Raw genomic sequence first — 27,495 nt, forward strand, 5'->3', positions numbered from 1 at the left:
GAAGAGGCCATCTGGAAGACTAAAAAAGTTAAGAATTCCCTCACGTGGAGAAGAATAAAAAATATTAAAGTGCGGTCGATGCAAACAATCCGGACATAATCGTCGGACGTGCAAGTTTCCCATACCTGATGTGTAGCATACTTTGTAATTTATTTAGTGTTTTGTATGATATATGTTGTAATATATTTTCTCTCATGCAATAATGTTTTGGTTGTCTTGCTCAATTTCTAAGTAACCTCGCTCATTTTCAGTTTGTCGTACTAAATTTCTTATGCTGCCTCACTTAATTTCTTATGTTGTAATATATTGGCACTGATATGATAGGCTGAGTATTTGACACAAGCATAAGGAGCCCTGTTCAAATCTATTGTGTAAAACAAAGGAGCACCGGAGCATTAAACTAAGGCTGGACAATTACACGATGATACAAAGATGACAATGGAACAAAGGAAATTAAGAGGAATATCAGAAAACAAAAAAATTGAGCGGAAAAGAAAAGAAACACAAAAGAAAAGGTACATTTGATTAAGAAAGTCAAGTGAAGCCAACATATGTGGGAAAATGGCAAAAGAACATTTCAATCAACCACATGACAGTACCGAGGAAAAGTTACAAAAGATTAAGGCATGATAATTTGAGATATAAATGACCCGTAAAGCAGCTGCTTTCTTTGGTAGAATCTACACCTATATAAGAAAAAATAAAAGTGTAACAAGAAAAAGGATGAATTGGTGGATATGGGAAGCATACCAGGACAATCACCTTACTGCACTGCCTGTTACCCATTGACTACAACTCAGCACCGCAACTTAGTTGTTGTTAGTACCTCACTGGTTTCAAATGGCTGATTTGAATTTAGAAGTATACCCAGGGCAATTTGACAGTGAGCAAGTTGCAACTTCCACAATTTCGGTTTGGCCCGCTTAATTTCCAGTTTGTTCCACTCAATTTTCAAATTGGCCCACCGAAATTCATTCATTGTCCCGCTCAATTTCATTTATCCCACTCAATTTCCGGTTTGGGCTTAATTTCAAGTTTGGTCCGCTAAATTTTCAATTTGGCCCAAAGTTTGTCCCACTCATTTCCACGTTTGCCCGCAATTTCCAATTTGGCCCGCTCAATTTTGGCCCCCTCAATTTCAGTTTGGCTTGCTCAATTTTCGGTTTGGCCCACTCAATTCCCAATTTGGCCAACTCAATTTCTGTTTGTCTCGCTCAATTTCGTTTGTCCCGCTCATTTCCATGTTTACCCGCTCAATTTCCAATCATTTTCTTGTCCGCTCATTTTCCGTTTAGCCCGCTCAATTTCTTTGGCCCGCTAAATTTCCGTTTGTCCCGCTCAAATGAATATTCCAAGGACTACTAGTTGAGCACTAAAATAAATCCCCAACTAAAAGGAGTAATATGCATATGAAAGAATTTATTTCTTACAAGGGAAAATAAACCATGCATACATAAAGAAAACATAGCAACTTCAAGTTTCCCGATCAGTTATGGTAACAGACCCACTGGCTTGTCTTCCAATAAGACCTGTCTCAACCACTATCTGCAATAATGAATAGGCTTCGCGTTTACATGCTTGGAATGCTCATCTGATAGTGATATGGACCAGCAGTAACGATTGAGGAATTTTAGGAATTATATACTTTCATGATCTTCCAACAACAAAAAACATAAGATAAGCTTACCAGAAATAGATTAAGGTTTCCAGAAAGTCAATCAAGTTTCATGGCAATTGCCACAAGATATCTAGCTCTAGACTCTTTTGATTAGTGCTTTTTGCAATTTTCAGATATCTTGAGGAAATAAAACTAACTTTTCATAGGAATCCATGATAAAGAGATTGAGCACCCCACTTTTCAAGATATCATGAGGAAATAAAACCAACTTTACTTAGGTGTATTTTATGTAAATTACATATCTTGTTTGATAAACACAGTAGGGTTGGACATCTAACCCCACTAGTCTCTCCTTTCCTTCAAAGCTTTTCTACTTACACAGAAAATAGGAGCTTTTAATGAACATCCAATCCCACTCAATTTCCAGTTTGGCCCACTCATTTCCTCGTTTGCCCCGCTCAATATCCAGTTTGAACCGCTCGTTTCCTAGTTTGGCCCGCTCAATATCCAGTTTGTCCCGCTCAATTTCCAATTTGGCCCGCTCATTTTCTTGTTTGGCCCGCTCATTTTTCAGTTTGTCCCGCTCAATTTTCAGTTTGGCCCGCTCATTTTCGAGTTTATCCTGCTTAATTTCCAATCTGGCCAGCTCAATTTCCAGTTTGGCCCGCTCAATTCCCGGTCAATTCGCTTCACTTCACGGTCATTTCCATGCATTTCACGGTCATTCCCGGCGATTCCGTGTTGATTCACGATCATTTCCATGCATTTCATGGTGAATTCCCTTCACTTCATGGTCATTTCCACGCATTTCACAGTCAATTTGCTCCACTTCACAGTCATTTCCATGCATTGCACGGTCAATTTGCTCCACTTCATAGTCATTTCCATGCATTTCACGGTCAATCCCGTCGATTCCGTGTTGATTCACGGCCATTTCAATGCACTTCACGGTCATTTCCCTTCACTTCACGGTCATTTCCATGCATTTCACGGTCAATTCCCTTCACTTCACCATCATTTCCATGCATTTTTTTCTAAACAAACAAACTGAAGTATAGGACTACTCCATTACAAGTTGTATTTTCTATCAAGCAATTTATTTGGGAGAGGGAAATCCCGCATATCTTGTTAGCTTGAGGGGAGGCATTGGAATTTCCTTTGCCTTCAACACAGATGATCTGCACTCAATTATAATTAATTTATAAGAAACTTATATATTAATTGAGTTTGTGTTGGGTCAGGCAACCCAAGACCTCAATCCGAGCTCAACCCAAGTTTTATCAGGTTGGTGTTTGTATGGCCCAACCCCAAGACCAAACTCGATACATCCTGCCCAAGCCCAACCCAATGTTGGGTCAGCCACAGGTTGGTCGGGTTGAGCCCGCCCAACTTCTAGCCCTATAATCATATACGGTATGTTAAGTAACTAATTTTGGTTTAGAAGATATTCTTGTTATATGAATAAAGAAAGAAATTTAAAAAAAAAGTGATAATTTTTTTTTTTTTGCATATGCTTATATATACATATTTATATAAATGTTATCTCAGCGTCCTCTACCAAAACCCTAATCAGCTCAAGGCAGCAAGGATTATGTACAATAGCTAAGATCTGCACATCTTTCTATTGGTCAGAAAGGAATGAAGACTAATCGAGCAAAAACAATGTATTTTACTATTAGAATATCATTAAGAAGACAACATGTTGCTTTGCTGCAGATAACATTTGAGGAAAGAGCTCTTAAGCTACCGTATCTTTTATGATCATTCATTTCCCTTAGGTATCAATACTCATAGACTGCAGTTAGGACTTAAGAGTCCTACCTTGACTAATGAGAAGCCTTTCTGACATCACAGTGGTCTGACATCCATTTAGTGTGATTTTCAGCTTTAGTCCATTCAGAATGGAGGTCATGATTTGGAATGGTCTAAATTGGCTTACACGTATGCCAAATATATCGATGGGTAAATGGTGATGGCATTATGCACACCCATGGCTCTGAATGTCAGTATCAGTTGGTGTATCGGGCTAGCGAAAAAATGAATAAATTAGAGAGAGAGAGAGAGAGAGAGAGAGAGAGAGAGAGAGAGAGAGAGTTTGTCTTTATGAGAAAACAATACTTATAAATTAAAGAACGAAATTTTCTTTTTATGAGAAAACACCACGAAGAATTAGAAGGCAGCACTGAAGATCCCTTTTTTCGTGTTGAGGTAAAAGGTAAGCTGATTTCATTTTTGTATGAAACTTCCAATTTCTCCATTTTTGCTACTGGGAACAATCTCTGACATTTCCTTGTAGGAATCAGAACTAACGAGCATTTTGATCTAATTAAATAGAACAGAGAACATACTATAATTGGAGCAGCACCACATCGCCACTTGTTCACGGGATTTTTCAGGTTGGTCACAGTTGCCATGTATCCATTCAAACCAGTAGCTAGAATGTGATAGTAGATGTGCCCAAGAACCTGCACAGATTTGATTCTTAATCATGCACAGATCATCAACATAACTCGAAAAGGAAAGAAAGCTGTTGTTTTTTAGAACATACATAGGCATATTCACAGTCAAACTTCAATGGTAAAGAACCCCGGGCCTGATAGCCAAAGAAGTGGCAGATGGCATTGAATTTCTTTCCTTTGTAAGTACCTTCTTTCTGAACAGATCCACTAATATGTCAGTCTACCAGAATATTAGGGATAAAGATAATGAACCTACAGCATTGAAGTTTACCAATCTCTTGTTCATCTCATTCTCTACCAACTGCGCTAGGAGTATCGAGTCTCAATCTGAACAAAAATTTCAAAGCACAAAATCATGGCACCGTGTAACAAGGACTTGAAATAAGCAAGTTAACCATGTCAATAGACTCAGCATCTATGATTTTCTTTTTCTTTTTTGTTTTCAAATAATTTCATTGTTTTTTCTTGGTTTTCTAGCTTTGCTATCTCTGCTTTAATGTATTACCAATTCTCCATTAATAAGATGGATAGATAAAGCCTGCATCTATGATGACGTCATCACCTACTACGCGAGTCTCCTCTCAGAAGAGAAGTGGATGCAGTCGAGCCCAGACAAGCAAATGTTCGATAGGATCTTGGAGGTGGAAGCTGAGGCCCTTAGCATGTCAGGCCCCATTGTCGGACAGCCTGGATAGAATACATACCTCAGGTGGGTCCCACTCGACGACTTGTAATGGAGTAGTCCTATACTTTAGTTTGTTTGTTTAGAAAAAAATGCATGGAAATGATGGTGAAGTGAAGGGAATTGACCGTGAAATGAAATGGAATCACTGGAATTGACCGTGAAATACATGGAAATGACCGTGAAATTTTGTGGAAATGACCGTGAAGTGCATGGAAATGATCAGTGACCACACTAGCTTCCCTCGAAACGTGATAAAAATATCAGCACGGACCTTATACCAACTTTTTTAGTTTTGCTGACAATGAAATTTGATCTGCATTTTCTACATCTCTTTCCACTTTAACAAGCCCAAAAAATAAATGAGACTCACCTGCCTTGTTGGAGTCTCACCCGTCCCGAAACACCATATTGTTTCTCCCTAGTCACTTCTCATAACACCAACTAAATTTTTTTGTTCCGTGTTGTCGCTGTTCAAGCTCTTTCCATACAGATGCCAAAGTGACACAAAACTCATTTTCACTAATTTTAACCAACTGATAAAAAATTCTTGATAATGTCTCTCACTCACTTCTAATGATACTCTATTTTCAAAGAATTTCTTATTCCTTTCCTTCTAGATCCACCAGATTATGTCAAATGAAAGCATCCTCAAAATTCGCCCTACTTGATTAAACAACAATTTCATTCACCCACCTACGACCAAGGCCACTTTTCTGGAGAACCCAACAAATTAAAAAGCGTTTGAAGAAGTTCCATATCCCTAGGCATTCTACAAACAAGATATAGGTGATAGAATGATTTTTCTATTTCTCTACACAAGTGGCACATTTCTTGCTTGCTGAGGTCATATCATCTTTGCTGAAATCATTCAGACTCTGGAAGATCCTAGCCTTTTTTTGCTGTTGTGGCCTGAAAATATCTTTGGAGGCTTCCTGTCTCTTCATGGCACCCAACAATGTAATAATGACATTAAGTAAACATGACAATTAGAAAACACTGGTTTGATGAGAGTAATTCAGCCTCTAGACAAATTGAATGTTTTTTTTAAAAGACAAATTCAATACCAAATTGGCCCGCTCATTTTCCAATTTGTCCCACTCATTTTCCAATTTGTCCCGCTCATTTTCCAATTAGGCCAGTTTGGCCCGCTTAATTTTCAGTTTGGCTCGCTCAATTTCTAGTTTGGCCCGCTCATTTTCTAGCTTGTCCCGCTCATTTTCTGGTTTGTCCCGCTTATTTTCTGGTTTGTCCCGCTTATTTTCCAGTTAGGCCAATTTGTCCCGCTCATTTTCCAGTTAGGCCAATTTGGCCCGCTCATTTTCCAGTTTGGCCCGCTCATTTTCCAGTTTGGCCTGCTCATTTTCCTATTTGGTCCGCTCAACCGGCTTAATTTTCAGTTTGGTTCGCTCAATTTCTAATTTGGCCCGCTCATTTTCCAGTTTGTCCTGCTTAATTTCCAGTTTGGCCCGCTCAATTCCCACTAAATTCGCTTCACTTCACGGTCATTCCCGGCAATTCCGTGTTGATTCACGATCATTTCCAGTTTGTCCCGCTCATTTTCTAGTTTGGCCCGCTCATTTTCAAGTTAGGCCAGTTTGGCCCGCTTAATGTTTAGTTCGCTCAATTTCTAGTTTGGCCCGCTCATTTTCCAGTTTGGCCTGCTTAATTTTCAGTTTGGCCCGCTCAATTCCTGTTAAATTCGCTTCACTTCACGGTCATTCCTGGCAATTCCGTGTTGATTCACGATCATTTCCATGCATTTCACGGTCAATCCCGGCGATTCCGTGTTGATTCATGGTCAATTTCCTTCACTTCACCCTCATTTCACTGTCATTTCCCTTCACTAATTTTGGTTTAGAATGTATTCTTGCTATATGAATAAAGAAAGAAATGAGACAAAGTATAACCGTAAATTTTTTTTAATATGCTTATATATATACACATATTTATATAAAATACGTGTTAGAGAAAATTTGTAGGTAGAATAAAATTTTACATGTCAAAACAGGAATACGACTATAGCTACGGTTATAATCCGTAGCCATAGATTCGGCGATCAATCGCGAATCCTGCGATTCCGCCCCAACTCGCTGTCCCATTCGGGGATCAATCGTAGATCCCGCGATTCCACCGCCTAACCCGGCTCGGCCCCGCCTCCTCGGGTGCTGCCCTCCTCTTTCCCATGAGGGAAATGATCAACGAAGAGGAGAAGAATGAGGCGATAGCTCCAAGAAGGGTCATTTTCTTACAAACTCAAAGGTGAATGATGCAAGGGTTGAAGCTTGGATAGAGGGATTCCACCGCGATTTGACGATTTGGGGACTTGAGGATTTCGAAGTCGGTAGGATTTGGGGATTGGAAGATTTCGAAAGTAGTAGGATTTGGGGATTTAAAGATTTCAGAATTTTTGTAGGAGTTGGGGATGTGAGGATTTCAAAATTTGTAGGGTTTAGGGATTCGAAATGAAAAGAGGGTGAAAGAAGAAGATACGATAGATGTTGAAGTGGGAATGATGTAAGGGATAATGAGATGAAAGGTGAAATGGATGAAGGCCTGGGGATTCCGATTTGAGAGGGTTGAGGGAAGCAAAGAGGGTGAGAGTAGTGAGGAAAAGGAGAGATTTGAGTGAGTGAGTGAAGTAGTGAGACGCCCCACTCATGTACTAACTTAAATGGGGGGTGGCTTGATCGGCGATTAATCGCGGATCCAGCGATTCCGCCCCCATTCCCTGTCCCATTCGGGGATTAATCGCGGATCCCGCGATTCCGCCCCCACTCCCTGTCCCATTCGGGGATCAATCCCGGATCTCGCGATTTCGCCCCCACTCCCTGTCCCATTCGGGGATCAATCCTGGATCCGGCGATTCCGCCCCAAATCGCTGCCTCGATCAGCGATCAATCACGGTGGGCCCCACTTTGGTGACCATGGGGGGAAATAGGATTGTGTACTGAGTTACTCAGTAAGCTTTTATCGTACTGAGTAAACTCAGTTGGGCCTAAGTATGAATGTATGTGGGTTATCCACGCCGTCCATCCGTTTTTCAAGATAATTTCAGTGCTTGAGTCTAAAATAAAAGTATTCCCAAAGCTCAAGTGGACCACACTATAAGAAACAATGGGACTAATGACTTCCACTGTTGAAACCTTGCTAGGGCCGACAGTGATTTTTATTTGTCATCCAACCTATTCATAAGATTACACAGAGATGGATGAAGGTAAAAAACAATTATCAGCTTGATCCAAAACATCTGTGGCCCCCAAGAAATTTTCAACAGTATAATTTCAATTCACACTATTTCCCGTGGTGAGGTCCACTTGAGAATTGGATATATCTCATTTTTGGCATCAAGCCATACAATTATCTGTTAAAATGGATGAAACAGCGGCTATAGAGGGGGGCTTCTATGAGCAACAGGACTCTAATAATTGCTGTCATAAAAAGAGCATACGGCGAGGAGAAGGCCACGGAGCCAATATTCTCATTAAGAGCTTTCGCTTAGGCGTAAATACCGAGTTCTTGCTTGGTCACCTCCTCCTCGTCGCTGTCGACCAGACATCCTTTGATCGGTGTAATCCCTTACGCCTGCATTGCTACAAACTTGTTACAGACATGGTAGATCACTGGAGAGAAGTTATACATGTTGGGTGATTTTATTAAAATGATGTGGAGGAGAACTATCTTCCTTGCTGATGTTCTTAGACGTGGTTATAACTTCATCTTCACAGTGAGTCAATGAAAAAAATGAAAAAATAAAAGAAAAGAAAAGAAAGACAGATGTATTTCAGCTGCAATTGGGAGTATGTTGCTTGGCCACCAGGGATGGGGCCCACATGGCTGCAATGTCAGATAATCTGTACTGTCCATTATGTGGGATCAATTGTCAAGGGCCAGTATAGAAAGTCAGTGCTGATAGAAAGGTGATTGTAGCTTTGTTAACATGAAAAAGATGGAAGTAACTATGAAACAAGCAAAAAAGTGTATGATCCATGCTTCGCAGACATTGTGTGAAATGCCATCCACACCACACATGGATGTGGTTGGGAGTGTTGATCTAGTGACCATTATATGGACAGGCAATAGGACAAAAATCATAGTGATTGGCAACTTTGGACCATTGTTGTAGGTTTTGCCCATCGAATGTTGCTTGTTTGAGCTAGCAATCCCCTTTTCAGGCCACTGATTGTATGGCTAGCACAGTTCGATTGATTTGCTTTTCAAGATACACAACACTCACATGGTTAAGCTTTGACTGGTTAAGCTTGGAACTTGCCATAGTTGGAGTTCTATCGAAACTGAAGATGGGAGAATTAACTTCAGACTGAAGAGGTGAATTTTCTGCGATTAGAAGATCATCAAGCAGTACATCTGCAAAAATATCATAACAACATTGGACAGTAACTCAAGAAGAATGGTTAATATACAAATTTTCTAGACCAACGCCATTCAAAATGAGTGGGCCAAACTGCGGAAACAGAGGGCCAAACTAGGAAATGAGCGGGCCAATCTAGAAATTGAGCGGGCCAAATGAAATTCAAGAGCCAAACCGCAAATTAAGCGGGCAAACTAGCCTAATGAAAATGAGCGACAAACCGGAAAATGAGCGACAAATGAAAATGAGCAGGGCAAACATAAAATTGAATGAGGCAAACTAGGAAATGAGCGGGGCAAACTAGGAAATGAGCGGAGCAACCATGAAATTGAGTGGGACAAACTAGGAAATGAGCGGCGCAACCATGAAATTGAGCGGGGCAACCTAGGAAATGAGCAGGGCAGGCATGAAATTGAGCAGGGCAAACATGAAATTGAGCAGGGCAAACATGAAATTGAGCGAGGCAAACACGAAAATGAGCGGGGCAAGCATGAAATTGAGCGGGGCAAACATGAAATTGAGCGGGATAAACTGAAAAATCAGCGGGGGAAATATGAAATTGAGTGGGGGAAACATGAAATCAGCGGGGCAAACTATAAAATCAATGGGGCAAACATGAAATTGAGTGGGGAAACATGAAATCAGTGGGGCAAACGATAAAATCATTATGCCCGCTATTTCCCGTGGTATGATTCATTTGATATTTTGATATGCTTCAATTTGGGGCTCAACCCCTTAATTAGATAGAAAAACAGATTGACGGCGTTGATATTCTACATGAAATGGATTGACTACTCCCCCTACCACCAGCTAATGGCTGGTGTTCGGTGCTCTGTGGGCCCCATCATGATGTATGTGTTTCAACCATGCTGTCCGTCTTTTTTTATATATCAATTTATGATATTATACAAAAAAATGTGGTATATCCTGATCTCAATTGGACCACATTATAGGAAACAATGTTTAATGAACATCGACTAATAAAAACCTTTTGGTGGCCATAAAAGTATTGGATCAAGCTGATCTTTGTTTTTAGCCTTCATCTGGGTCTTTATGATGTAATAAACAGATTGGATTTCAGATAAACAGTACAATTGGCCTCAGGAGGATTTAAATGATGGATATCCAATCACTATTGTTTTCCTGTATTGTGGTACATCTAAGATTTATATCCCTCATATTTTTAGGAAAAAGCCCTGAAATGACAATAGGGAAGGATGAAGATTTCCTACTAAGCAGTTTCAGCAACATAACCATTAGAATGTTGTCTATGTAATGAAGGACTTGGTCCCATGGCTGGCTAGTGGTAGACTCAGGACATGATTTAAGGTCTAATTTGAGGCCCACATATCCAACCAAATTCCAATGATTGGACTTGGTCCCACATATCCAGAACTGGTAGCCTTATTGTTGGGTTTATGCAAAAAACCATAGAGTATGGGAGGGTTTCATGCAACCATACACATATCCAAGCCCATGCGGTTGTACATAGAAGAAGTAGCTGAGTGGGTTTTTAGAGTCATTAAGTTGGGACCTCTTATTAAATTTTCTTTCCTTCATGATGGATGGATTAAGTCGAGTTCGACTCGTGTCGAGGTGGGCCAAGCTCGGCTTGACTCGTCCATGCTGAGTCAAGTCGAGTTCGAGTCGAGTCGAGTTGCAATACACCATGGTCGAACTCGGCTTGAACTCAACTTTACTCGCCTCGAGTTGGCCTTTCAATCCGAGCTGTCTTAGGTTTGATGTTAATTTTGTAGGAGCTGTATATTGTTGTGAATGATGTCTTTACTTCACTCATTACCATGCATTTCACGGTCAATTCGACGATGTCGTATCTTTTCATGGTAATTTCCATGCATTGTTCAGGTCTGTTGGAGGTGGATGGCCCGCTCAATTTTCGGTTTGTCCGCTCATTTCCATGTTTGCCCGCTCAATTTCGGTTTGTCTCGCTCAATTTTGAGCTTGCCTTATTCTAAGTTGCCTCCCTCATTTTCTAGTTTGTCCCACTCATTTTCTAGTTCATTTGGTAATTTCATTTGGCCCCTCATTTTTCGTTTCCCTCAATTTTTTCGCTTTCCCGGTTTCCGATTTTTCCCTTGTCGCTATTTCGTTTTCGCTTAATTTCTTTTGCCCGGGGCCCGCTCAATTTCTGTTTGACCGTGAATTTCCAGTTTGTCTCACTCATTTCCATGTTTGCTCGCTCAATTTCGGTTTGTCCCGCTCAATTTCTAGTTTATCCCCTCAATTTTCTTTGGCCCGCTTAATTTCCGTTTGTCCGCTCATTTTCTTTGTCCCCTCATTTTCGTTTGGCCCGCTCAATTTCTAGTTTGTCCCACCCAACTTTCGGCCATAAAATCCTATATGATACGTCAAGTAACTAATTTTGGTTTATAAGATATTCTTGTTATATGGTTAAAGAAAGAAATGGAGAAAAAGAGATAAAATTTTGTTTATATGCTTATATATACATATTGATTATAACTATGTGTAGGTGGAATAAAATGAAAAAGGATGAAAACTAAATGCAAGGAAAACATTAAATTCCTCTTATGTAAACTGAATTAATGCTCCAAACAGTGTTCCCACAAACAAATTTTCCGAAAGGACATTCATCCAAACATGCTATGAAATAAATTTTCAGACTAAAAATTTGTTTTCGCTTGGCCTGGGCCTGGCTCATTGACAGTCCTACATGTGACCAGCAGGCAACAAATGAATGTGCGTATTTGAATGCAAAGACCTTTTGGTAATGAATTTGTCTTTTAAAAAAAATATTCAATTTGTCTGGAGGCTGAATTACTCTCATTAAACCAATGTTTTCTAATTCATGTTTACTTAATGTCATTATTACATTGTAGGTTGCCATGAAGAGACAGGAAGCCTCCAAAGATATTTTCAGGCCACAACAGCAAAAAAAGGCTAGGATCTTCTAGAGTATGAGATTTCAGCAAAGATGATATGACTTCAGCAAGCAAGAAATGTGCCACTTGTGTAGAGAAATAGAATAATCATTCAATCACCTATATCTTGTTTGTGGAATGCCTAGGGATATGGAACTTCTTCAAACGCTTTTTAATTTGTTGGGTTTTCCAAAAAAGTGGCCTTGGTCGTAGGTGGGAGGATGAAATTGTTGTTTAATCAAGTAGGGAGAATTTTGAGGATGCTTTCATTTGACATAATCTGGTAGATCTGGAAGGAAAGGAATAAGAAATTCTTTGAAAACAGAGTATCATTAGAAGTGAGTGAGAGACATGATCAAGAATTTTTTATTAGTTGGTTGAATTTAGTGAAAATGGGTTTTGTGTCACTTTGGCATCTGTATGGAAAGAGCTTGAACAACGACAACATGGACAAAAAAATTTAGTTGATGTTATGAGAAGTGACTAGGGAGAAACAATATGGTGTTTCAGACCGGTGAGACTCCAACAAGGTAGGTGAGTCTCATTTATAAATAAACACTTCAATAAAAGTGGAACTCATTGTTACAATACTTAAAACATACAAGATTCAGTTTATTTAACTTTTTGTAATCCAGTCAGATTGAACGGGATCCCACAACATTAATAAAGATGATTTCAGAGCCCAAATGAGAGTGAAATGGTAAATTAGTCATTGTAGAGAGAGATTTATGATCAGTCATTTCTGAAAGTTTGTATTTTAAAATGGCTTGCTAGTTCTACCAGGAGATAGATACATGTACAGCCAACTCTCAGATTGCCCGCTGATTTGCATGACCATTCCTTCAAAACTAAGAACTGCCTTTGAAAACTACCAAACCTCACCAAGATTATATGACCACGATGCAACCAGTAGTTTAGATAAACTAGATGCAACTGATAACTATTATAGTTTCATTCCTACAACCTACATCACACAATGTTCCTCATATCGAAGCTCCATTCCAAATAAAATCTTTGAAACAATCAGTGTAATGATAAAAAGAATAAACAAAATTTATAATAGAAGCAAAGGAAATAAGCACTACCAAATGATAGAGCAAAGGTTAGTGCATTATCAAACTGATTCATTCTATGAGATTCTTCTCCTCCTCATATATACTAGCCTGAACAAAGAAAACAAGCCCACAAACATGAATGAATTTGTCTCATGACTTGAACTCATTTAACCTAGAGAGCATTCAAGAACCAAGGCCCATTACATATCAAGTTCAATATTGTGCTAAAAGTGAAATCGATCAATTTCTGGACAAAACTAATAAGAACAAAAAAAATGGGAGATTTAATATTGTTGCTGCATTTTCTTAATGATCTATATGCAGCTAGCACATCCGTAGCTGGCTCAGATCAATAGCCTAGCTCACCAAACCATGGACTGCTTTTGCATCTTTTTACTGACCAACTATTTTCTTAACTGATGGTTTGCAAACAGACGATTAAGAAAAAGCTGAAACAAAAATCAAAATTTGATAGAAAAAAGATAAAGATTGGACCTATTTACAATAGTCACTTGCCCATCAGTTGGGTCAGCTTAGCATCAAATTCCTTCTTCAGTTCCACCTCTTCTTCCAAATACCTCCACTTCAGCTCAGTCTTCTCATCTTCATGCAATCGTATCAGCTTCTCTCTCTCTCTCTCTCTCTCTCTCTCTCTCTCTCTGCTTCAAACTCTTTTATTTGATTTGACTGGCTATCAATGAATTGAGCAATCTCCTCAAGCCTACTTTAAGGACTGTTTGGATTTGTAGATTTTTTATTTTTTATTTTTGAAGAAAATGGAGTTTTTTGAGAAACTCCATATCTTGAAAACAATAAGAAATGAAAACTTGTTTCCCATGATTGTCTTTCAGCAAGATTTTCTTGAAAAAATTTCATCGTTTACAAATCTATATTCATGGAAAATTTGTTGCCAGTCTAGGTAAGGAAACTTAAAGGGGGCATTTTTCAGGAAAGAAGCTGATACGAATGGATTGGCATGTTCCATCGTTTACAAATCTATGACAATAGTTTTGCAATTTCAAATACCAGCTTCTAGATTGAGCAACTTGGATTGCATAAATGATTGAGTGAACACATAGCATGTAAAATAGGAACTATAGGCATTAGTGAGCAGAAATGAGCAAGAATGAATCAGGCATTTCATCGAACACATGGACTACAATGCATTTCATAAAACATATCATTTGAAAATCATTTCAAATAAATAGCACAACAAGTTCTTAAGCATAGATCGCAACCCATGATCATTATCTGGGCCCTCAGGGGCCGATAAAACGGTAACATAGGGTTCAAACTTGTCGGCGGTTTCGAAGTAGGAGTTCGACGCAGGGCGTAAGGATCTCTACAATAGACATATTTTATTAGCAATTGTGAAAAAAGGGTTTCAATATCTAGGGTTTTGGGTCGAGGGTTGGATCTCACTGTTTGTGGTCCCGCTCATGGCACGAAGTCTTCTCTCATTGTTCAGGTTTGATGGCTCTGGAGGTGGATGGCCCACTCATTTTTCTTTGTCTCGTTCAATTTCCAGTTTGGCCGCTCAATTTGCAATTTGCCCCACTCAATTTTTAGTTTGTCCGCTTAATTTGTAGTTTACCCTGCTCAAATTTTAGTTTGTCTCGCTCAATTTTGTTTATCCCACTCAATTTCTATTGCCCGCTCATTTTCCGGTTTGTCCCGTTTTTGTTTGGCCCGCTCAATTTCAGTTTGTCTGCTCATTTTCATTTGTCCCGATCAAATTTCTTTGGTGGCTCAATTCATTTGTCGCTCAATTTTCGGTTGTCCCGCTCATTTCCATTTTTGCCCGCTCATCCAGTTTGGCCCATTGAAATTCTAGTTTGTCTGCTCATTTCCATGTTTGCCGCTCAATTTTCGTTTGTCTGCTCATTTTCGATTTGGCCCCCTCATTTTCGGTTTGTCCTCATTTTCGGTTTGGCACCTTTCGATTTCTAGTTTGTCCTTTCGATTTGGTTTGTTCGCTCAATTTGATTTGGCCGCTCATTTCGATTTGGCCCCTCATTTCTAGTTTGTCCTCAATTTTCAATTTATCTTGCTTATTTCCATGTTTGCCGCTCAATTTCATGTTTAGATTGAAATTCTAATTTTTGTTTTCCTTTTGCCACTATTGTCATGATGTTTTTGGTCATTTTCGATTGTATCGAAAGTCCACTTTTTGGTCATTTCCATGCATTTCATGGTTAATCCCGGCGATTCCGTTTCATTTCACGGTCATTTCCATACATTTCATGGTCAATCCTGGTGATTCCGTTTCATTTCACGGTCATTTCCATGCATTTCATGGTCATTTCCCTTCACTTCACGATCATTTCCATGCATTTCACGATCAATCCCGACGATTCCATTTCATTTCACGGTCAATCCTGGCAATTCCGTTTTGATTCACGGTCATTTCCATGCATTTCACGGTCAATTTCCTTCACTTCACGGTCATTTCCATGCATTTCACGGTCAATCCTGGCGATTCCGTTTTGATTCATGGTCATTTCCATGCATTTCACGGTCAATTTCCTTCACTTCACGGTCATTTCCATGTATTTCACGGGCAATCCCGGCGATTTCGTTTCATTTCACGGTCATTTCCATGCATTTCACGGTCAATCCCGCGATTTCGTTTCATTTCACAGTCATTTCCATGCATTTCACGATCAATCCCGGCGATTCCGTTTCATTTTACGGTCATTTTCATGCATTTCACGGTCATTTCCTTTCACTTCATGGTCATTTCCATGCATTTCACGGTCATTTCCTTTCACTTCATGGTCATTTCCATGCATTTCACGGTCAATCCTAGCGATTCCATTTCATTTCACGGTCATTTCCATGCATTTCCTGGCAATTCCCAAGACTTCAATCCAAGCCCAACCCAAGTTTTATTGAGTTGCTGTTTGTATAGCCCAACCCCAAGACCAAACTAGATACATCTTGACCAAGCCCAACCCAATGTAGGGTCGGTCACAGGTTGGTCGGGTTGAACCCGCCTAACTTTCAGCCCTAAAATTATATATGGTACGTCAGTAACTAATTTTGGTTTAGAAAATATTCTTATTATATGAATAAAGAAAGAAATGAAAAAAAAGAGATTTTTTTTATATGCTTATATTTACATATTTATATAAATATGTGTTAGAAAAAAAATGTAGGTAGAATAAAATTCTCCATGTAAAAAAAAAAAAAAAAAGAAAAAAAAAAGAAAAAAAAGAAAGAAAGTGTGTTGGGATAAGGCTATACCTATGGTTATAGTCCGTAGCCATAGATCGGGGGTGGAATCGCAAGGTTCACGATTAATCGCCGTGTTGGGATACAGCTGTAGCTACGGTAATAGCTACGGTTATAATCCGTAGCCATAGATCGGGGGGTGGAATCGCGAGATTCACGATTAATCGCCGACAGGGACAGCAACTTGTGGAGGAATGCCAACTTACTGGTATAGCTACGGATTATAACCGTAGCTATATCCGTATCCCAGTCCACACACCATTACCATTCTACTTGAACGTCTACCATTGAAACCCTTTTAGGGGCCCCACAAGTTTTGGATCATTACGAAAATCGTTTGTCCTCTTCATCCAGGTCTTTGTGGCCTTATAAATAGATTGGGTGGAAAATAAATGTTATGGTGGGCCCTACAAAAGTTTTAACGATGAAAATCAATTTTCCGCTGCTCTGTGTGGTGTGGCCCAGTTGATCATTGGATATGATTTTCCTTTTTTTGGATAGTGCTCCGAAATGATCTCGAAATATGGATGAACGTTGTGGATATAATAAATACATAGCTGTGGGGCCATGTAACTTTGATCTCTTTTAAGCCGTTCGTACAACTGTCAGTTGGAGGAGCGTCAGCGCTCGTCTTCGCAGTGAAAAGGAGGGGTAGTTTCGTCCTCAAAGTCGCTGTCCGCACGTGCTAGTCTAAGTTGGTCACTTAAGTTTGTATTCTTTCATAAAAACCGCTGGGTAAAAGGTTTTGTCTACAGTGGTCATTTTCTCTTTTTTGCGGTAGGATATTAGGTGCGAACCCGAACTCACTGAAGATGGTGCGACCCTTACTTTGGGACCCACCTCAATGTATTTATTGAATATCCATACCGTCCATCTGTTTTCATATATCACTTTACGGAATGATCTAAAAAATGAAGGATATCTAAACCTCATGTGGAGCATAACATAGGAAAACAGTGGTGTTCGACCATTAACAAATTATGATGGGCCACAAAAGTTTTGGACCTAGCTGATATTTGTGGTTTATTTAACCTTATCAGCAGGTTGGATGATAAATAAGAATTACAAAAATATTATGATGGACCTTAGTAAGTTTTTAACGGTGGACCGTTCAATCACCGCTCTTTCCTATAGCACGGTCCACTTGATATTTATATCTGATTTAATTTTTTATGCACTAAAATAATATTTTAAAATGGATGGACAGGGTAGATATAAAATATCTACATCAAGGTTGGCCCCTCAGTAAGATTGGGCACTGTCTCGGGTTACGCTAGTGCCGCACCTAATCTGGTTCCCTTTTTCGGAAATACGATTGCGTACTGAGTTCTCAGTACGCTCTTAAACATACCGAGTAAACTCTGTTGGGCCCACAGTAAACGTATGTGGTTTACACCGTCCATCCGTTATTTCAGGTCATTTTAGGGGTTCAGCCCAAAATTAAATCTTATCCAAAGCTCAAGTGGACCATACCACAAGAAACAGTGGAAATAATGTTTTCCACCATTGAAACCTTGCTAGGCCCCACAGTGATGTTTGTTTGTCATCCAACCTTCTCATAAGATAACACAAACATGGATGAATGGAAAATAAAAATATAAGCTTGATCCAAAACTTCTATAGCCCCAAGAAATTTTCAACGGTGGACATTCAATTCATACTTTTTCCTGTGGTGTGGTCCATTTTAACTTTTTATATGCTTTAGATTTGGCATAAGGCCCTAAAATAATGTGGTAAAATGTATGGACGGATTGGATAAAATATATAAATCTTAGTGGACCCCACAGAGTTTACTCAGTACGCAATCCGCCTCCCCTTTTTCGGAAACGGATTGGCTGGTGTACCACACAGCTGATATACAACTGATGTATGTGCGTGTCCTGCGAAGACGAGCGGTTGACGCTCCTTGAGCTTCCGAGTTGTACGAACGGTTCAAATGATATCAAAGTTACGTGGATCCCAAAAAGATATATTTATTATATCCATACCGTTCATTCATTTTTAGAGATCATTTTGGAGTACTATACAAAAAATAAATCATATCCAAAGATCAAGTAGACCACACCACAAATAGCAGCGGAGATAATGATCTTCACGGTTAAAAATTTCATAGGGACCACTATAACGTTTGTTTTCCATCTAATCTATTCGTAAGGTCACAAAGACCTGTACGAAGAGGAAAAACAAATTTCATATTGATCTAAAACTTCTGTGAATCCCGAAAGGGTTTCAATGGCAGAAGTTCAATCCCCACTACTTTTTTTCAGTGTGGTCCACCTGATTGTTAGATCTGTCTTATTTTTCCTCTCAAGACCTAGGACGATCTCCAAAAATTGATGGACGGTTTGGATATAATACATACCTCATGAGGGGACCCACGAAACTTGCTGACGTCAATACATCAGCAATATAGCTGGTGTGTGGTACACCAGCCAATCCGCTTCCCCCTTTTTCACTATAAAATCCCCACCTGTCCGATCCTTCACCACCTGATACAAACAAGAGCAGTAATATAGAAGTTTTTTAAGGCTATTATGGTAATAAAAGCATTGAAGCTGAGGATGTCCTTTGCATTTGCAGCATTGCTTCTTCATCTCTTTCCATTGATCAGCTGCGTCGTTGATCGGACTCAATTTCATGAAGATTTCCTCTTTGGAACTGCAACTTCATCTTATCAGGTACAAAGCATGCAATCAATCTTTTAGCTTTTCATTTGTAATGCCAAGATTTCGTGAATTCTTTCATCTCCATTCAGATGGTTTTTTGGGAATTGGGGGAAGTACTTGAGCTCCATTGATCTTAGAATTAATCAATTTTTAAGGGCCTGTTTGGATGGCTGTAAGTTGGGTAAGTGGGAAGTAACTTACAGGGAAGTCACTTACAGGAGGTGTTTGGGGGAGAAAAATCACCTGTAAGTAACTTACAACCTGTAAGTCACTTGCAGGAAAATCTACCAAAAAACTGCGGGGGGGTGGGGGTGAGAAGTCACTTCCCTGTAAGTCACTTACAGGCTAACGGTCGGATTTTTAAAAAGAGTGGAAGAGGGAGAAACGCACCAATGGGGATTGAAGGTTTCGCCTCTCCATCCCAAGCTCTCTCCTCCTCTCTCTCTGCAATCTCTCTCCCTCCCTCTCTGCAATCTCTCTTCGTCTCTGCAATCTCTCTCTGCAATTACCGCCTTCCGTCTCTTCCCCTCCTAGAACTGTAGGGTTTCGTCAACCCTTTTTTTCTCTTTTGAAAACGGTAGTACGTTACTCAATAAGGCACGCTAACTTATACGCACCAGCGCGTGTGCGCATTTTTTCACACGTGTCTTGGACCTCTAATCCGAACGGTCCATGTGATGCAGCATCCCACGAAACATTAGGGCCTGTTTGGACAGTCAAGAGGGATGGAATTAGGTGGAATTAGGAGGGTTATCCTGGGCCTTCCCATCCCGTCTGCTTTTTGGGATGGCAGGGATGTATTTCATCCACTGCGCCCTCGTAAATGCCGCCCAGATTCTGCTAATCCCGAGATGCATGTTTTTATCGCTATGTGGGGCCCACCAAAATATCAATGAGATATCCACTCCCTCCATCATTTTCACCAGCCTTTATTTAGCCATAAACCTATTTTGAGGCAGATATCCATCAGTGAGTGGGGCACACCACTAGAAGCAGTGGAGATGCAAACCCATCCATTTGTGACCATCCAAACACTCTGCTGTGTATCCCATGGGCTATCCCAAACCCATGGGATCAGGGGAGAAACACTGACACCACCATCATTACCTTAAATTCCATTCCATCCCTCCTAATCCCATGGGATCGGTTTGGCCAAACACGCCCTTAGGGACCAATTTTCACCCTAATTTAAAACTCTTGTGGGCCATATAAAAGAGAGATGCAAATCAAGGTAGGAAAATATTTTCTTTTGTCATGGGCCACCAATGTTTTAGATCAAAGTAAAAGTTGGGTCATAGGGTATCATCGGGTTCTACATCACGTGGACCGTTCCGATTTTCTACTCAAGTCACGTATGATGAGTTCTCAAAAAGTTATCAAGAGAACTCTCGCCAACTTGTGTGCGGCTGAGTATTCCGCAGGAAGGGATTGATGGCTGACTAATGCGTAAACTCTGTGGGATCCACCATGATATATGTATTTGATCCACACTGTCCATCCATTATAATACTTGATTTTAAGTCTTGATCTTAAAAATTAGCTATATCCAAAGAACAAGTGGACCACACCATAGGAAATAGTGTGAATTGAGTGTATACCGTTGAAAATTCTGGGGGCCACATAAGTTATGGATCAAGCTGATTTTTTTCCCCTCATCCAGGTGTTTGTGATCTCATGAACATGTTGGATGACAAATAAAGATCACTATGGGCGCTAGAAAGGTTTCAACAGTCTAAATCAGTATTTCCACTGTTTCGTGTGGTATGGTCCACTTGAGCTTTGGATATGCTTAATTTTATGGCTCGACCTTTGCATGTAGATGAAAAAAATAGATGGACTGATTGGATAAACCGTATACATTTACAGTAGGCTCAACTGAATTTACTTTGTGTAATAAAAGTAAAGCAGCAACTCAGTACGCAGTCTGATTACATTATTGGTAACACAACAGTAGCGAGTGTTACCCTTGCCGTGGGCCCACCTTGATGATGTGTCATATATCCACTCCACCCAACCATTTCTCTATCAGGGATTTTAGGCCCACCTTGTTTGTGTTGCCGAGTTTTTCACCGAAGAAGTTTATTCTCAATGTTTAAATTGAGTTATTACTCCATATTATAGATATTTTGAATTCGTGGGCTCACTTTTATAGCCCACTTGATGATTGGTTTAGCTTAATAATTATCTCAAATATTCATCTTGATGGGCTTAACAAAATAACATATTTAATCCCACGTTTTTTTATATGATTATAACATTTTAGAACAATTTTCTAATCTAAACTCTGCTTGATGTGAATATACAACTTTCTACCTGTAAGTAACTTACAGGTTATCCAAATAGAAAAACTAACTTACCTGTAAGTGACTTACAACTTACATCCAAACAGGTTACCTGTAAGTAACTTTCACTTGTAAGTGACTTACAGGTAAGTCACTTACAACTTAAAAGAACTTACAGGCATCCAAACAAGCCCTAAAAGTTCTAAAGTTGTCAATCCAAACATTTGGGAATTGACTAGCAGGTGGGCCCATCAATCTTAGAATTGGTTAATTCCAAGGTCCGAAGCTATCAATCGTAGCTTTTTGGGAATTGGGGGAAGAAGGTGGGCCTATCGATCTTGAAATTGATCACTACCTGAAGGCTCCGAAGTTGTCTATCCCAGCTTGAGGGCAATAGGTGGGCCCTCAATCTTGGAATTTAATCAATCTTTCAAGAGCTCGAGTCGGAGCATACTCAATAGATTGGCTAACCAGTGCCTGAATCCTAAGTATTTCCATTTGGATAATGGTGATGATAGAAAATGGTACAAACAAGGTTAGTTCTGGTGAGGTGGCATTTTGGGGAAGAATCCGGATCCTCTGCTTGCCACCATCAGGAAAATCCTCGTTGTTGCAATCTAAGTGAGTCACATTATCATAACGATGCAGGAAAATAGGATTTTACTGCTTGATGCTTGTGGCAAGCAAAGGATCAAAAGGTAAAGTGCCATCGGTAAATAGGCATTTTACAAGGGCTTTTTGGCCCAATCGGGGCACCTCCAGTCCAATTGGTGATCCTAGCCCTCCGTTCACTTAACCTTGGATGCGAATTCGCCTGCGCTGGAAAGCTAGGTGGGGCCCAACGTGATGTTTGTGACAAATCTACCCTGTCCATCCGTTTTGTGAGCTCATTTTAGGACTTCATACAAAAAGTGAGCAGGATGGAAGACTTGCGTGGGCCGCACTAAAGGAAAAGGTGGGTAGGGAAATTCCTACCATTGAAACCTCCCTGGGGTCGACAGTGATGTTTACATGCCATCCATACTGTTCATGACGCAATTCCTATTGGAAGAACTGAAAACACATATTAGACTCATTCAAAACTTCTAGGGCTGCACGAATATTTCAAATGTGGACGTTCAATCCTCTCGTTTTCAGCCCACTTGAGTCTTGGATCTGGATCATTTTTGGCCCCATGTCCTAAAATGAGCTCAAAATTCGGATGGACAGGGTGGATTTCTCACAACCATCACAGTTGGCCCCACTTAAGTTTCCAGTGCAAGAACTTCCTGGGAAAGACTTTCACACGAAATCTGGGTCCCTCATCCTCTACCCGTCTTACATCAAAGTCCGTACAGTTGGTCCATCCTCTTTACAAAATTTAGGGAAATATTTGGTGTATATATGCATGTGTGCAACAACAAAAGGTGCACTCTTGGTGCACATCTGCCACATGCACTTTCTGAGAATGATGGGTTGACCCAGCCCAAGAGCTAAATATATGTGCTTAGGCTTATCCCAGCAACCTGGGCCCTACCCAACCTAACAGGATTAAATTAGTGGGGCCGGGTTGCCATCATGTCAGGATGAGGCCTACCCAACTAGCCACTGGGTCACCAAATCATGCTGGGGTCCAGCCCACGGGCCCTCTAACTGCACAAGTCTAACCCAAAGCAGGCCTTGTCCACTCCGGATCCAACCCAACCCAACCCAACCCAGCCTGGCCCACTTTTGCCCTAAACAACCACATGGTAGCGTGCAGCACTGATTTTAATTGATTTTTTTTTTTTTTTTTTTTAAATATTTTGTTTGGTAGATTGAAGGAGCCTACTTAGAAGGTAACAAAAGTCTAAACAATTGGGATGTTTTCACTCACACGCCAGGTTGGTTTTTTTTTTTTTTTTTTCCCCTTAAAATCCCCTCTTATTTGGGTTATTTTAGGTATGGTAAAATACATTTTCAAATTAAAATTTCTTTGAATTTTGGTGTTCTATATTCAGGAAAAATCAAGGATGGAAGCAATGCAGATGTTGCTGATGACCATTACCATCGCTACATGGTATATAATTTTTTTTATTTTTTTTTTTAAATCAAGAAAAATCCAACAAGCTTAGTAGATTCCATTAATATCAGAAGATCTGACCCTTTGAATGAGTTGCTAATTTTATAAGCAATTTTCACTCCTTGATTTTATTTGTTACACACGTTACAATGATAATCTAACGGTGGAGATTTCTCATAAAGAGAAAAAAAAAATCGCCCATCCTATTTATGAGATGGCCTAGCCTTTGAACTGTTGGCCCAGGCCCTTTGGTATGGTACAGCCAAAACTCTTGATTTCACTTCATGCAGGCCCGGTCCATTCACATCCAAAGGAATATACATGCATATGCTGTCCTTGGTTTGGTAATCTAAACCATTGTCCTGATATGCCCCCACCATGGATATGGGATGCCTGAAAAATCTCACATGTTGGGAGATCCTAACCTTTGGATCAGTGGCCTTAGGTGGCTGAGAAAAAAATATGGAGATGGACGCATCCATCAGAAGAAAATAGACTAAATATTTGAATGGTCAGGATTTTAAAATCTATGAGATTTCAAGCACCCTCCATACATGGTCGGGCCAAGCCAGATGCTCAACCCCACCGATATTTCCATGGTCAGATGGGCTCAGCCGAGTTGTTCTTTATCGTAGATGCAAGCCCATTCCAGCCCATATAGCTGTTATAAAAATTAAAAATAAATAAATAAATAAAATAAAATAAAAAACAGGGGCTAACACATAGATAACTTGTTGAACATGAACAGGAAGACGTTGAGTTGATGCATTCCCTTGGAGTGAATTCCTACAGATTTTCCATTTCCTGGTCTAGAATCCTCCCAAGTGAGTTTTACTTACATCTCTCTAATTTTACTGTTAGATAAATGTGGGAGACATCCAACCCATCCAGCAGGTCGACCCCACCATGAAGATCACATCATGCTAAAATCAGGCGAATCCACTAATCAGGCGCGCCAAATTGTAGATTGAACCAAATGAGCTGTTTTATCCACTGTTTTCTTCAGTGTACCACATCCAAAAAGCATATTAGCCTAATTTTTTAACTAAATGTTCTTTATACTGGGGCCCTCCTTTGGAACGGGTTGGATGTTCTACCCACTTGCCATGTTCATGTTATAATAGAGACGTAATCCTCATTTTAATATCTATTAATGAACAACAGGAGGAAGATTTGGTGAGATTAATAAGGTAGGAATTGAATTTTACAACAACCTCATTGATGCTCTCTTGCTCAAAGGTGACAACATCCTTCTGTTTTTTTACTGCACAACATCCACCACCCATATGCCACTCATACATATTTGCTAATCCTACCTGCTTGTGCAGCCCATCTACATGCTGGCCGCCTATCATATGTGTGCAATATGTGATCTGTCAATTAGGTGGGACCAGTGTTTCAAATAGCGCCCGTAGCGTACGCTACGTAGCGTAGCGTGGCCGTAGCGCTACCTAGCATTCCAAATAGCGTAAATGTACGCTATAGGGGTCGTAGCGTACGCTACAGCTACGTAGCGCGTAGCGTCCGTAGCGTAAGCTACAATGTATATTTTTACTATTTTATTTTTTTATTATTTTTTTTCACATTTTCTTTGTTTTTAATGTTGAGGAATGTGACACTTATATTATACTTGATACTTTTAACCTATGGGATTTTTATTTCTTTTCAATTAGACATTATAAATTAAAGTGGTTTGCTTAGAAAGTTGTTGATGTGATAATTATTTGACTTGGCTTATATATGTGGATTGGCTTTTGATAAATGATAACTAATAACTTTTTTGAACATGCTTAGAATTGATAAAATGAATCATCTTTCAGGCATTTTTATAATTTTTTTCTTTTTTTTTTCACTATTTATTATATTTAACCTACTTTTAAATTAAAAAAATAGAAGTATCGTGTAGCTTACGCTACACGCTACGTATTTACGCTACACGCTATAGAGGGCTGAGCGCTACGCATCATGCTACCGCTATTTAAAACACTGGGTGGGACATGCAGTGTAGTTGCCCTGGCACAGATTTCAGGTCAGTCAACTCATCAGGACTAGAGTGCATAAAAGAAATGGACAGCTAAAACAAGGTTTTCCATATCTTCGGCTCATCTGATGAGTGAACTGGCCAGAATTCTGGGCCAACTAAAGGACACTTTGGGCTCTACATGGATGGTATAGATGTTCATCGCGCATGCTGTACGATAGGGATTAGCAGACACTCTCCATTTCTATCTTATATCCACACACACACACACATGTAATGATTTTAATTCATTATTTTCATCTTTGATATGTTAACAGGGATCCAACCATTCGTTACACTGAACCATTATGATGTTCCTCAAGAACTCGAAGACCGATACGGGGCATGGTTAAATTTTAAAATACAGTAAGTTTTCTTCCCACACCATCATCTTCTCCCATTATACAGTTATCATTGCTGCAGTTGGTGCCTAGTGGGGGCAATGGGACGGGTTCAGTCTCAGTCCAAGCCTGACCCAATGACTAAACAGGCCAAGGACTCTGGTCCAAACGCAACCCATGATCCATTACCTTGTAGCCAAACCTGGCCCACTTAAAATTCATCAAACCTTACACATCTCATTTAATAATAATGGATCAGGCTTGACTGACCTGACCTAATCTGGCATGACCCAACTCATGTGCAAGAAGCGAATATAGGGTAAAAGGCCCAATTAGTGGATACATGCATTCAGTGTAAACATCATATCTTTGTGTATATACTAATCTTCTATTAGTTTGTTACCAGATTTTGGGCCAAATTGGGTCAGGTCATCCGTCTAAGCCTATTGAAAAAACACATGGGCTGTTAGGGTTGGGTCTGATAGGGTTCAACCCAAGCATGGCCCATTTCCCATGAATTTTAAGCCTCGGACGAGTCTGATGCGACTCATACTTGGTTAGACTTCATCTGGTTCGATACCATGACTTCCCCCTCCCCCCACTTGGGTTGCAACCCCAGCTCAGCGAGTCCCGACTTGACTCAGGACCGAATAAGTGGCTGAGTCACTGAGTCTTTTAACCATGTGATTTAGTTAATTGGGCCACATTTTGCTAGCCCAAGGCCAACCCATTACCCATTTAGCTTGGCCCAAACCCGATTCAAAACTGAGTCAGGCTAACTGGTCAATGGGCTAACCCAACCCATTGCCACCTCTATTGGTGCCAAAGCTACAATGGTGGCATAGTATTAAGGCACACCATGTCTGCAGCATGGTGCGATCTGGGTGCACGGTGGTTTACTATTACATGGTGTGGTATCCTGATTTTATGTTTTTAATAACTACTTCTGCAGAGAAGATTACGGATATTTCGCTGAAGTATGCTTCAAGTATTTTGGGGATAGAGTAAAATACTGGGCCAGTTTCAATGAGCCAAACCCCTTAGTGAAATTTGGTTACCTCACCGGCACATACCCTCCTGGCCGTTGTTCCAAACCATTTGGCAATTGCACAGCAGGCGACTCTGCAATAGAGCCATACATTGCAGGTCATAATGTCATATTGTGCCATGCCACTGCGACTGATATTTACAGGAGAAAATATCAGGTATCCAATCCTTCTTTTTTTAGTAATTCAGGTGAACTATAGTTTTCTGGTATGAAATTTATGGTCACTTGAGCTTTCTTCTTTACTAGGGTTTTCCTGTGGATCAAGAGGAGCAAGAAATCATAGTTACAAAAAAGAAAAAAGAAAAAAAGATGTTGACTTAAACTTGCCGGGTCAACTTGACTCAACCATATTTCACCTGGAGTCGGGAAAATTTTGATCTTGTCATTACTAGGTCAAAACTCAAGAAAACTCGAACACGACTTGACTCAGCACAACTTGACATTATTTATATAATGTTTATACTTTTTTAAATGCAAAATGCTACTGACAAAACTCACAAAAACTCAGATGAATTTTCAGGAGACTTCTGATTCGTACCAACTGGGTTTTGAGGCGAATCAGGTTTTAATGTTTTGAAAACATGCAAAATATGTAATGGTAGTGTTATGTTTGGTTATAAGCAGAATTGTTGAGTGTTGTTGCACTAAACTAAGTGCACCAGAACCTTGGCATGCACATGGTTGGAAATCGACATGTGGGTATTCATGCATCAATTCATTTGAACACACTTTTCTCAGGCTAGAGATATAGAACCAGGCCCATCAAATGATTCAAGC

At 39.9% G+C, this 27,495-nt stretch overlaps 1 protein-coding gene across 4 annotated transcripts in view; it reads left to right on the plus strand.

Annotated features, from left to right (window-relative positions):
* Positions 1-27,495, plus strand: part of LOC131240456 (beta-glucosidase 18-like) — a 59,229-nt gene that overhangs the window by 27,216 nt on the left and 4,518 nt on the right. For 3 of the 4 annotated variants that reach the window (XR_009168761.1, XM_058238703.1, XM_058238702.1), the window contains exons 1-7: positions 18,799-18,998; positions 23,064-23,130; positions 23,248-23,306; positions 24,058-24,133; positions 24,474-24,548; positions 25,608-25,695; positions 26,623-26,875. The exons of the other annotated variant lie outside the window; for it this stretch is intronic. Coding sequence is in view for 2 of the 3 variants with exons in the window: in XM_058238703.1 (XP_058094686.1) it covers positions 18,855-18,998; positions 23,064-23,130; positions 23,248-23,306; positions 24,058-24,133; positions 24,474-24,548; positions 25,608-25,695; positions 26,623-26,875 (762 nt within the window). In the remaining variant the exon portion in view is untranslated. Of the gene's footprint in view, positions 1-18,798; positions 18,999-23,063; positions 23,131-23,247; positions 23,307-24,057; positions 24,134-24,473; positions 24,549-25,607; positions 25,696-26,622; positions 26,876-27,495 lie in introns of those variants that run through there. 4 annotated transcript variants of the gene reach the window in all.

This window comes from Magnolia sinica, chromosome 3, assembly GCF_029962835.1.
Source record: "Magnolia sinica isolate HGM2019 chromosome 3, MsV1, whole genome shotgun sequence".
NCBI lineage: Eukaryota > Viridiplantae > Streptophyta > Magnoliopsida > Magnoliales > Magnoliaceae > Magnolia > Magnolia sinica.